The 12326-nt window shown below is 32.4% G+C and overlaps 2 protein-coding genes across 3 annotated transcripts; one reads left to right on the forward strand and one right to left on the reverse strand.

The window, feature by feature from the left end:
* Positions 1-535: 535 nt before the first annotated feature.
* LOC131846977 (protein misato) lies at positions 536-3156 on the forward strand. Its single transcript, XM_059196403.1, has 2 exons — positions 536-1170; positions 1621-3156. The coding sequence occupies exons 1-2, from the start codon at positions 700-702 to the stop codon at positions 2779-2781; spliced, it is 1632 nt and encodes a 543-aa protein (XP_059052386.1). The 5' UTR covers positions 536-699; the 3' UTR covers positions 2782-3156.
* A 10-nt stretch (positions 3157-3166) lies between these two features.
* On the reverse strand, positions 3167-10877 carry LOC131846976 (calcium homeostasis endoplasmic reticulum protein). 2 transcript variants are annotated; one of them, XM_059196401.1, is made up of 14 exons: positions 10645-10877; positions 10394-10564; positions 9997-10286; positions 9406-9568; positions 8655-8802; positions 7541-7617; positions 7164-7362; positions 6485-7091; positions 6276-6409; positions 5747-5914; positions 5075-5181; positions 4430-4559; positions 3670-3836; positions 3167-3376 (listed from the first exon to the last, which is right to left on the reverse strand). In XM_059196401.1, the coding sequence occupies exons 1-14, from the start codon at positions 10667-10669 to the stop codon at positions 3273-3275; spliced, it is 2490 nt and encodes an 829-aa protein (XP_059052384.1). In that variant the 5' UTR covers positions 10670-10877; the 3' UTR covers positions 3167-3272. The 2 variants fall into 2 exon arrangements, with proteins under 2 accessions (XP_059052384.1, XP_059052385.1); XM_059196402.1 differs by lacking the exon at positions 10645-10877 and having other exon boundaries at positions 9997-10197; positions 10394-10485.
* Positions 10878-12326: the final 1449 nt, after the last annotated feature.

Here is a 12326-nt window from a genome sequence, read left to right on the forward strand (position 1 = left end):
GAATTAACGTGATTGTATTATTTTTGTTCTAACCAAGCTATTTACCTAACATTTGTTTGTTTACATTGGCCTGATGGAGCACATTATAATATATTTATATTTTGATATTGGGTATGACTAACAGTCATCACATTGCTAGAAATGTACTCGATATGTTAGGTCGACCTCTACATGGTAGGTACGTACTAGAAAACCGTGGTTAATTCGTGATAAAAACTTGACTTCATGTTCATGATGGCGCAGGTGAGTGAACGCATTATTCCATTCATTATAAATAATATATCAATATAAATACCATTTATAATAAATGGAAAGCGTAATAGTCGATATGTGTCGTTATATTAATATATCTAGAGTATTATCAAAGAATATACTACTCAAGAGAGTATTATGTTCCTTGATTAATATAGTATTCGATTTCTTCGTTGATTGATCCTTAACTGAGTGAATGACGACTCACAGACTGACAGATTTGTCACTATGATAAATACTTGACAATTGACTTCAATTTTCTTTGTGTTGAATCAATCTTGAATTGATAAACATTCATACGAACTTTGTTATTGAAGTAAAAATAAACTTACATTTGAAGTTATTTTTATTTTTAATAGTATATAATTTTTTATTTGTGATTAAGTGGAAATCTCAACTATAATTATCGAATATAACAATAATATTCTTTAATGTAATTGCAATAAAATGTCTACTCGTGAAATACTCACCTTACAATTCGGTCACTATGCTAACTTTGTTGGTACTCATTTTTGGAATCAACAAGAACTTAGTTTTGACTACACCGGAACTAAAAAGTCTGAAGTGAATCATGACATCTTATACCGAGAAGGGCAATCGACTAGAGGTGAAGTAACCTATACGCCTAGGTTACTTTTGGCCGATTTGAAATACTCACTAAAAACATTACCTGCTAGTGGTGGTTTGTCTAATGATAGTGACAATGAACAGATACCATGGGATAATATAGAGAAAATTGAGGAACCAGTGGCCGAGAAGAATGACTACTTAAATGATATTGACTCACAGGAATCTTCTTCAGAACCAAAACAGTACAATTTGGATGAAGATATTAAGACATGGACAGATTTTTTATATCCCAGATTTCATTCTCGTTCCGTTAATATAGTTGAAGAATATAAACATGGTAGTGATAATGTAAGTTTTTCAATATATATTATCTTCACATTGCTTTCTAATTCTTAAAGTATCACAAACCCAGAACAGTCTTTCGTTTTATTTGCAATTCCACTAATGTGTGATTCTTGAATGGAAGTGACTAATTGGATTGTTATAGGTATTTTACATCTATAATATATATTCTTTCAGACCTCAAATTATTTACATACTTTTAGTACTTTCATTCTACTATATGATTCAACTTTCTATTATTATTATGTTTTGTATAGTATATTATGAAATGAGAAGAGAAGAGAATAAGTGCCCTTAATATAACCCACTTTTGAACTCACTATTACTTTAATAACATTATTATTATCTTCTACATATAGTATTGTATGTCCATGCCAAGTCTAGTATAAATATAATAATAATAATAAAAGTGAAATGTGTATTGCTGATCAAATTAATTCCATTTTTTTATTTCAGGAGAGTTTTGATATTTTCTGTTCTGGTATTTCAATATGGAAGTCAAATTATGGAGATGTATTTAGTGATAACATAAGGAAGTATGTAGAAGAATGTGATAGCATACAAGGTTTCCAGATTAACTTTGATTGTACTGATGGTTTTGCAGGACTTGCTTTAAGTTGTGTTGAACACTTAGATGATGAGTACACAAAGTCTATATTAGCTTATCCAATCATTCCATCATATTTTGCTGATAATAAACCAAGTACACAGGAAGAAAGAGATCAATCAAATTTGAAAGATTCAACAAGACTTGTTAATATTGCACTTTCTATTCAAGAATTATCAGAACATGCTTCTTTATTTGTACCAATATGTACAGGAGATAAAGGTTGGAGAAAGCCTGGCAGTCCAAGAGCATTTGACCATTTGAATTATGACCCCCAATTATATTACCATTCTTCTTCTTTACTAGCTGCAGCATTGGACTCGCTCGGTCAGAAATATAGGCACAAAAGTAATTTCTATACAATGTCTGATATCTGTGCTGACATGTCAGGTTATGGTAGAAAAATGGCTGCTGCATCATTAGGTATACCTTTCGCTATTAATGAATCAGAATACTTGATAGACTACTTAAATAATACTACTAAACCTATATTCACTGCCCTAACACCAAGTTGTAAAATTGCAACAGATAAGATATTCCAATTAGTAACTGTTAGAGGTATCCCAGAAAATTATTTAAAACCACCCTTAAAAGAAGCAAAGGATCAAATTAATTTACCTGCATACCAGTGTAACAGTGTAAAAGAAATGTTCCAGTTGTATTTCCAAGCCAGTAATTTTCTTTCTGCAACAAATGTAACAGTATGTAAACAGCCTTTTGAGCTGAAAACACCATTCCCAAAGATTTTATCCAATAATCTCAATAAATATGGTTTTCTGAAAAGTGACAACCGTCAAGAAGATATAGAAAGTTGTGCTGTTATAGCTGGTTACCATAATGGTAATTTCTTAGCTGATATGCTGGAAAAACTTCATAGAGAAGTTAGTAGGATAAAATTTTCTAAATTGCATAAGTTTAAAGAAGAGGGCTTAGAAGCTACAGATTATTTAGAGAGATTGGATAAACTTTCAGAGTTCAAAGACAATTATGAAGATGAATTTGAATTATAAATATGTAATGAATTTGATTACTAATTTTGTAATTTAAAATAGTATTCATTTACAAAATTAATTGCTAGTTATTTATGGAATAAATAGAAAATCTAGTGCCAGAGCATCTACACATACATATACTTAAATTTACAAATAATACAAGAAGCATATTTTACAAATCCTTCCTTCTACAAAATTACTAAGAGACCAAATGACTTTGTCATTTCTCGTCATCGTTGTCGTAATAAACGACAGTTCTAAGTGTTCTAAGACGCTTTAATTATTTACTAAGTTTATTTTCGACAAGTTGCTGCTGCTGCGATAGTTCGGGACTACGAAATGAAATAACGTGCCTAATAAAATATGACCAATTTATGTATTTAACTTCAAATAAATAAAAATGCAAAATTCATATAGTTTTATTTACGACGATTTAGATAAAATAAATCATATCTGAACCACACAATCGCAATTGTACACATTTACACATAACCATAATTCTACGGCGATCACGACGAACGCTCTAGTGCTCTTTCTTTCATTCTTGTTATAAATGCTGCACCTTTGTTCTTTCTAAAGTTTTCATAGGGGTCATTTAAATTCACTCCAACACCTTAAAAAAATTACATTTATATATTGACAGTTGATAGTAATAAATATTTTAAAATAACAGTCTCTTGAATACATAATCCAAAAATAAAATATCAGAAGCTAAGTTCTTTAATCATCGGTAATCGGCAATAGTACATGCTATTCTCATTTGAGTTTTGGCTGGAAACTATAAGTGAAATGTCTCCCCATAATTCCCTTAGATATCCAGAATGTGGCACTTAATAATGTGTGGTGTTTCAATGTATGGGCCATCTTTTTGTCATATCAGTACCTAAAAAAATAGTCCTATTTTACCTTTATATTGATCCTGTCTATCACGCACGGCGCCACCACTAATTGGCTCTGCTATACCTTGACCAGACGCGCCAAGACCGCCCGCACTCCAACCCATCTTTTGTAAGAGTTGATGCCCTTTATTACTAGAATCTATACCACCAGAGGTAGTAGGATAAGCTCCACCCCTGTAGATGTAAACAAAGTATATCTGATTAAATGTCCAGTCTTGACATTTCAATTACTTCATACAAGCCATATGAAATTACTTTTACATCTGTATAGTAAAAGGATATTTTCCAGTCTTGACAAAAATTAGTATAATTGGAAATTAGGAATTGAATGTATTATGCATTTAGAGAAACAAACACCGCTGTTAAGGAACAAGTAATCTAATTGTAAGTAAGAATATACATAGTCAGCGTTCATGGAGATCTCGGATCGCCATTACAGTACCTTGATACTTGATGTTTCTAATTTCTGGGACTCTTTATTCCGACAAAAAGTGTGTCTTTTGTATTAGTTGAAGCAATATAGGTACAAAATGAAAACACGTAAACATAAAAATTACGTAAATGGGATGGATTAATTTTTTTCCATAATTAATTGAAATTACGGTTATGTTTGACATTCAGTAAAATAGACAAACAATATTAATCTATTCTCAATTTGAAACAGACTAACAGTAAACAAAAGAGTATATATCAGCATTCTCGACTCTGCTCAATGTAAAACAGTTTTTGCTTCACGTATTAATATGATTAAATAATAATTCACTAACAGAAAGCTAGGCGGTGTCGGTGATCTAGAACGTTCGACTCGCCGCGACCGTGGCGACTCCCGGTGACGCTCCCGCTCTCGTGAGCGACTGCGCGACCGCGAACGAGATCTGGACCGGGAACGCCTGCGACCTATAAATAATATCATATATAGGGCCCTCACAGGACATTGCAAATTGAACAAACATATAGCACAACAAAAATCTGCAGATTTTGCCAAACTTAAGAGGAGACGCCACTACACATCCTGTGTGGTAGTAGCACATCTTCTTTGGAAAGATTACACTCCATGCTGAGGAGATAAAAACCATCGGTCATAAGAATATCCTTCAATTCTTGTCCCTGATGGGTCTAGGTACCGAACTCCGAAAAAGGGCGAGCACAATAGATCTATGTAAGTCGCAGTGCTAACGTTTCAAGCACCTGACAATAGCCCAAACCCCAATAAAAATTTAAAAAATCTGTGCCTTTTTTTAACAGATATCTGTCTAGAATCAGACTCAGAATAGAGGCTAATAGGACTAAACCATGTCACATAACACCAGTACAAGAGAAGGAAAACTCCAAATGAAACTATACAAAGGCATAAAATCAATAATAGTAGGATATATCCTAATAATGCAGTACGTTAGCATTAGAATATTTACTTTCTCTCTCCCGATCTCTCCTCCATGAAGATGTTTTCCGTCTTGGTGAAGGAGACCTTGACCTTGACTTTGCTGGTGATGGCTTTTCTGGCGTTTTGCTTTTTGACCTGTTATATACACAGAATATTAGAATAATATATCAGATTGACAACACATACATAATGCTTACACACGTAAATATGACGACCTCGGTGGTCTAGCGGTTTAACACACCGCTTTACGTTCGATGGTTACCGGTACGATTCCTCGCACGGTAGAAACATTCGTATTCATGAGTATGATTGTTTGTATCGGTCTGGGTTTTTTCTATGTATAATATTTAAGTGTTTATAAATAAAAATTCTATACATTTATATCAGTTGTCTCGTACAAGCTCTGCTTGGGACTAGATGGCACTGTGTGATTTGTCCAGGGATATTATTATTATGATGTGTCAAAGATTAAAGAAACTAGAATTTTACTGAACTAATTACATGTAATATAAAGTCATGGGGAGATTGTATAAAAATATCGTAAACACTAGAGAAAGAAGAACATTTTCCAAATTAACTTAGATTAAATGTACTTTTCACATGACTCAAATTTAATATGTAAATATAAACAAAACTATAACGCGTGTGAAATACTTCTTCTTCTCTTAAAATAGAGAGAGAGAGAGATATTACTATTTACCTGTATCTTCTTCCAGGTGGGGTGGGTTGTTTCTGGAGATCTTTAGGTATTGGGCTCGGAGATCTTGACTTCTGTCTGATGCCCTGTGCTATTGCTTCTTCTTTATTTTTTCTAGCTGCATTCTTAGCTTTATAATACTCATATAATCCAAGTTTTTCCCAGCCCTCACTAAAATATAGCATTTATGTATCACAAATATATCAGTTATTTTGTTACTATAAAGATGGAGGAAGAAATATGGATGAATATTTGTCTGCATGCAAAGCAGCGAGGTATAAAAATTACACGGTAGAGAGGTCTACAGAATCCATGAGTCATGAGAGTAGATAATGGTCAAGTGGTGTCTATAATATAATATTATTAGGCAAGCATCATTTTCTGCATACAATTAGGCAAAGCTAACCTGTATCCAGAATTAATTAAACAATCTGTACTTATCATCATAATCTGTGTTCAGACACATGCTGCATACAATGCAAAAGCGAAGGTAACCTGTATCAATATTGAATTAAAAAAATAGATAACTTACTTATCTCTGGGTCGTTCGTGGTTAGGCGATGCGTAGAATGCATCAACTGCTGCAAGAAGCCTCTCATTGGGTGGAGCTGGTGGCGGTAAACGAATATGTGCAGGGTCTAATGGCTTATACCTATCATCCTCCAACTGAAATTTTACATTTAATATATTTATAACATTGCTGCAAATAATTTAAGACACAAATTAAAGACGTTCATTTACCATAATAAGAGGGACCATCAAACCAGCCGGCAACTCGAAATAAGGTACAGATGGCATCAACTCTTCATTATTTATTTCAGGGAATGGCAGGAAGCCAGGTGGGGGTTTACTAAGATCAGGAAGACCATTTTGGAATGCTAATAATGCAGAATCATTTGGCTCAAAACCTGGTGGTGGTTGTGAGAAATTGACATTTGGAAGATTAATCAAATCCGGCTCTTCTACCGTATCATTTTGTTTATTTGTAATCTGATCAAATGTCTGACTATCATAACTATTTTCATTCCCGCTTACACTGTTGTTAGATGCATAATTGTCTCCACTTTCACTACCATACAATTGATTATTTGAGTTAAAATTTGTTTCAAAACCACCCATTTGTTGGAACCCTTGGTCAAAATTATTATTTTGGAAAGAATTTTTAATATTATTTTGCTGTTGTATATTATTTTGTTGTTGTATATTATTTTGTTGTTGTATATTATTTTGTTGTTGTATGTCATTATTTTGTTCCATATTTTGCAATTCAAGAGCACGTTTCTGTATTTCTAGTTGCTGAATCTGTTGCAATGTATGAGTGACGAATGCTTGGTGTTGCGTCTGATAGCTGGAAAATAAATCAAGTGTATTAATATCAGATTGAAAAAAAATGTTTATCTAAAAATACATCCATACATACTTCTCAAAAGTGGCCTTTGTTTGTTGTGTAAGATGTGAAATGGCATTAGAGTGCTGGGCAATCAAATTATTTTGATAGTCTTGATAGGAACTAGTAGGACTCTTCATTTTCTCAATGACAGCAGTCTCGAAATAATTAGACTTGGATTCCCATAGTCGGAGCAACTTGTTCAACTTAGCCTCCTGTTCTTCAGTAACAGCTGAAACAGTAAAATTGTAAAATAGGTGTCGAATGAGCCACATAAAGGTAAGCAAGTTACCTGTCTGGCACAAACCACAGGTGATGATGTTCTAAAATTTTTATAATTATTGAAGATGAGAATGCACAAACGAACAATAGAGACCTACATCTTGAGGACATTATTATAAATATGTTACCTATACTGGCATTGCAAAACATTGGAACCACCACATTTTCCAAATTTTTCTTGAGATCTTCTGCGTTTTTGCGTGCACTGTAATTAGGAATAACAGTATCATAGACACCGAATTTACAATAATAGCAAGAGACACACAATGAGAACGAGACCAAACAATAAGTGAAAATGTAAACTGTACATTAAACATATTAATATACTGATCACCATTTCAAATTATAATATTAGTAATATCATAAATGCATAAACAATACCTAATTCGACATTGAAAGAAGTTCACATGATTAGGACATATTTACAAAAGTCTCAATAAAAAGTGGATTTAATTATAAAGTAGATGAGACAAGACAACAAGATTTATATAACATAATTGTTCATAATATATGTTTTCAGAACAAATTTAATATTATATAATATACAGAAAATAATTCCAAATATCTAATATGCACATTTGATACCATAAGAATCCAATAAGTTAACAACACATTTTGTTATATAATAAGTATACTTAAATTTGAAGAAAAATTTATGTATTTGTTTACCAAATCACGTTTATAGCATAAATAATTCCAGGATACAGAATATATCCATACTTTATTACTAATACTACTATTTTTATTTATATATCAATTGTACAAAAGTAGGTATATTTTGAACTGTGATACATTGGAGGTTATAAAAAGTAGTACCTATACAATAGCTACAGTTAGCTTATTCTTATAGCTTCCGTTTATATCAAAAGAGTAACAAATATAAATATGTGAACAGAAAACTGACAAACTAAAATAGAGTATATGCCTACTACCATAATATGCAAAAAGTGAAATGTGGATTAATATTTGAGAAACATTAATGCACATTTGAAAAATATTTGGAAAAATAATAGATACAGTATCTCAGTATGTTATATTTGTATGTGACACAATTAAAATTCAATTAAACAACTATCAATAAATTGTTTAATGGAGTATTTATATCAGCATTTCAATCAACTGTTAATGAAGTGTTTAATAAATAAATTGATACTATAAAGGTCAAGTAAATCTCATTTACTAGTAGGCATATACCACATTTAAAAAAATATAACACCAAGATATTATGTGTAGAATACTAACCAATGATGTAGCACATCATTAACAAGGTAAATGATGTGAAGTTTCTGTGTGAATGCTGCACCTGGTTGGGTCACCTTTCTTAGAAGATGTTGTGATATCACTTTGCCAGCAACATTTGATGATGCATGTTGCAAAATCCAGCCCTTACCTGATAATAAAATATGATACATCATGAAAATGGAAAAATCACCTAAATACTCTTTTAATTCTTTACAAGTTATAATTGAATGACTACTATATTAATACTTATAAATTGTATATGAATTAAAAGTGTATTTGTAATTAAAATCCCATTTTTAAGCATAGGGCTTGTGAGTTGGTCCTACTCTTCTATTGCTATATAAAGTTTTAGTCTGCACAATAAACATAACTTATGTATAACATTTAATTAAAGCACAATAGATAAATAATTTAAAAACAGTCATATTGTTTTTACATAGTTTACAAATTAGATCACTTAATATAGATTATATGCTTGAGTAAATATTGTATTATTTGTATAAGTATCTCTGTTTAAACTTTCTTTCTTAGTTTATCCTACCAATCAGCAGGTTACTATTTTCTAATGTTAAGAGTCATATTACAAAAATCATACTTTGAAAGAGGCATGTGCCTCTTTCATCCTTATAAATGGCAATGCATTGCATATATGTTATGTAACAAAGTGATGTTTGTGATGCTATAATTATATTATGTATATTCGTACAGGTGGGCTGTCACATTTACTATTTAGTTACACATAAAAAATTACCTGATGAAATACTATCTTTAGTACAAGTTTCAATGATTGGCTGCAGGATATTGTCCAGTTCTGGAAGGCTAATGTTAATCTCGTCAGCCATCATTTGAATGGTCTCCACTTGAGCCTTGCTCACCAGTTCATTGATCTTAGTTTGCTGTTGTTGTATCAACACCTAAAATTATACATACATGTAGTTGAATGTATAGGATATTTGAGAGCATGGTCAATTTATAAACACATATTACTTTTATTACATTACACATATTAATTATACCTAAACCCAAATTTGCTTTGCTATTTCTTTATTATTTTATCAAACCATTTAATATTAAGTATAATTAATGATAAATATTGCCTGCAAATAAAACATTATTTAAGATATTGTATAAGGACATTAGTTCATATCAAAATATGTAAAAATATTGATGAGCATGCAAAATGGAGCTTAGGCTAAATTGTGTAAACTCAGTAAAGCTATATTATTTATATTAAATGTAACAAATTCAGATAGATATGTACATAAATATTAAGTATTCTATAATTCAGAAAGCAATTAAATTCAGCAATATATTACAATTTTAAATACAAATAAGAACTCACAGAATGTTGAGCGCTCAGATTATTCTCCGACTGACTAATCTGTTCTTTTAACATGTTGATCTGTGCATTGACGTTCTCAACTTCGTGTTGGCTGTGCTGCGGCGTCGAGGGAGGTGCAGAGTTGGCCGCAAGCCACTGCTGCAACGCAGGTGCCGCTGCCATCGAAGCCGCTAGGCCGAGCTGAGCGGGCGTCGCACCGGCCTGTTGGGGCATTACATATTGCCTGTTCTGTGCCATATAAGCCCCGGCGGGAGCGGGTGCCGCCTGGCCACCGGCCGATTGCTTTAGAACTATAAACAGCGGAGGTTCACTTGAAACGGTTATAACAACATGCATCCTGCGATCGGAGGCGACCGCCAATATTCAACATCTGCCATCATCACTTTATAATGCTTACTTGCTTGTTCTGTCGTCACTTTGTACTGGTAGTAGTTGAAATATTCTCCGCCATACAGGAAGCTGAATTTTGGATTATTCTTCTGTTTGTTCTTGGTCATTTTCTCAAATTCCGGTCCATTTCTTGCGACAAACTGGGCAAGTTTGTCTATTATATTACGTAGATCTTGATCTGTAATCATAATATAGATATTATAACACATATTTGAGCTATTCAAACAGATATATTTTCAATATTTCTTATCAGCATACCTTGAGGTGGTTGGGGAAGATCCATTTTACTTTCCAAATTAAGGTTAGTCAAGTATTGTCATTCAACTTAGATGTTTTGTTAAAGTTGCAACCACCATCATAAAATGAAATAGTAAAGCAAATATTATCACGTTCACTGAACAGTATTTAAATGTAGACGCAAAAGTATGTCTTTACAAACATTTTCAAAAGATAATTTTTTTCGGCCATTTGTAAAACTGTAGGCGAATGGGTTGCCATCTCCTAGCAAAATATAGTGAAACAATCATCATCATCATCATCATATAAACTAGAGGTGTTCGTTCAACAAAAATTGGTGATCAAATCGAACATCAATCCTTTTAAAAAGTGAATCGATACTTTCGGCTGCTGTTGCCACAAATCGACTACCTAGTATTTTTCTAACAATTAATTAATTTTGAATCGGACTAGATCATTTATATTCGACAGATTTCAGCTATAACAATTATTATTTAATTAGATCTTAATGTACCTATACACAGAATTCTAGCAATACCTTTATCTTTACAGCATTCTGATCTATTGTATGTCAAGTACTGAGTAGAGATCATAGTGGGTAAATAAATTTCAATAAACATTGATAACATTCCTGGTTTTTCGAGAATAGTGAGGCACAAGTCTCTCAATATCATGAATCATTTATAATTAAATGATAACAGATTTTTCCATTACTTACTTTTTTCGATTACCGATTTGTTTTTTTCATTAAATTTCGGATGTGTGGGCGCACCTCTAAAGAAGTAAAAATCATTAGAGTATTTTTGTAAAAAAATCTACGTGTTTGGGTTGCCAACCGTGAGGCCAATAGGCCTCACGATTTCATACATACATAATTATGTATGTATGAAATTATGAATTTTCAGTTAATAATTGAAAGTTCATAATTTCCTTTTTTGTAAAATTGTAATAATAATAGATGATGTAAAATGTCACTTACATACCTACAAGAATACCATCACTGATATCACAGAATACATTGTGACGACTGTGATACCGCTCATGCGCTCGTACCGTGTCTCGGTCCTTTGTAATTACACTAATCTATTGTTGAAATCGAAATGCATCTGATAAAGCGAGATGCAGAAGTAAGTACCTACAGTAACTAAATAACTGTAGGTACTTACTTAAAATGCCTCGTCTTCGCTTTTAGACACGGGTGACAAACCACTGATATTTTTGGGAGAATTTCTTAATATTATTACTTAACTGGAACAACTACAACAGAATAAATGGCGCGGCCAGAATCTGCGGCGCGGCGCCTTGCACTAGCCTTTTAACTGTGGATGTATAGGAGTACCGGACCTTAGATGATTTTAGCATCTTAAGCTTATTTGTTCTTATTATGTCTCTACCTTGTCACAAGCGCTGTCTAAATATAATAGTTGTTCTGTAAAGACGTAAAATTCTTTTATTCAAATTTACCTCGTAAAAATAAATAATACAGAAATAAAAACAGTGTAGAACAACAGTAAAAATATTAAAATAGCAGTCGCAACGGCTGAAGAAATTCACCGAATTTGTCTTTTGGACGATGTCACTTCCTTTCAGCTATGGAAATTTGAAATAAAAATTTTTCTCGAAGCAAAAGGTCTATTACAATATATTGATAATGCAGACAATACTGAGGAAAAAATACAAACAGGTAAAGACGCCACACAAAA

Source organism: Achroia grisella, unplaced genomic scaffold, assembly GCF_030625045.1.
Source record: "Achroia grisella isolate CSIRO2021 unplaced genomic scaffold, CSIRO_AGI_Agris_v1 utg515, whole genome shotgun sequence".
In the NCBI taxonomy this organism is placed as follows: Eukaryota; Metazoa; Arthropoda; class Insecta; order Lepidoptera; family Pyralidae; genus Achroia; species Achroia grisella.

What these genes read in the sequence shown, in the direction of transcription:
- LOC131846976 (XM_059196401.1), bottom strand. Translation starts at nt 10,669, where the DNA reads ATGGATCTTCCCCAACCACCTCAAG. An exon ending in TAAAGATAGTATTTCATCAG is followed by an intron (nt 8,803 to 9,405) that starts GTAATTTTTTAT and finishes TTTTATTATCAG; the next exon opens with GTAAGGGCTGGATTTTGCAA. An exon ending in ACAAAGGCCACTTTTGAGAA is followed by an intron (nt 7,092 to 7,163) that starts GTATGTATGGAT and finishes TTTATTTTCCAG; the next exon opens with CTATCAGACGCAACACCAAG.
- LOC131846977 (XM_059196403.1), top strand. Translation starts at nt 700, where the DNA reads ATGTCTACTCGTGAAATACTCACCTTACAATTCGGTCACTATGCTAAC. An exon ending in ATAAACATGGTAGTGATAAT is followed by an intron (nt 1,171 to 1,620) that starts GTAAGTTTTTCA and finishes TTTTTATTTCAG; the next exon opens with GAGAGTTTTGATATTTTCTG.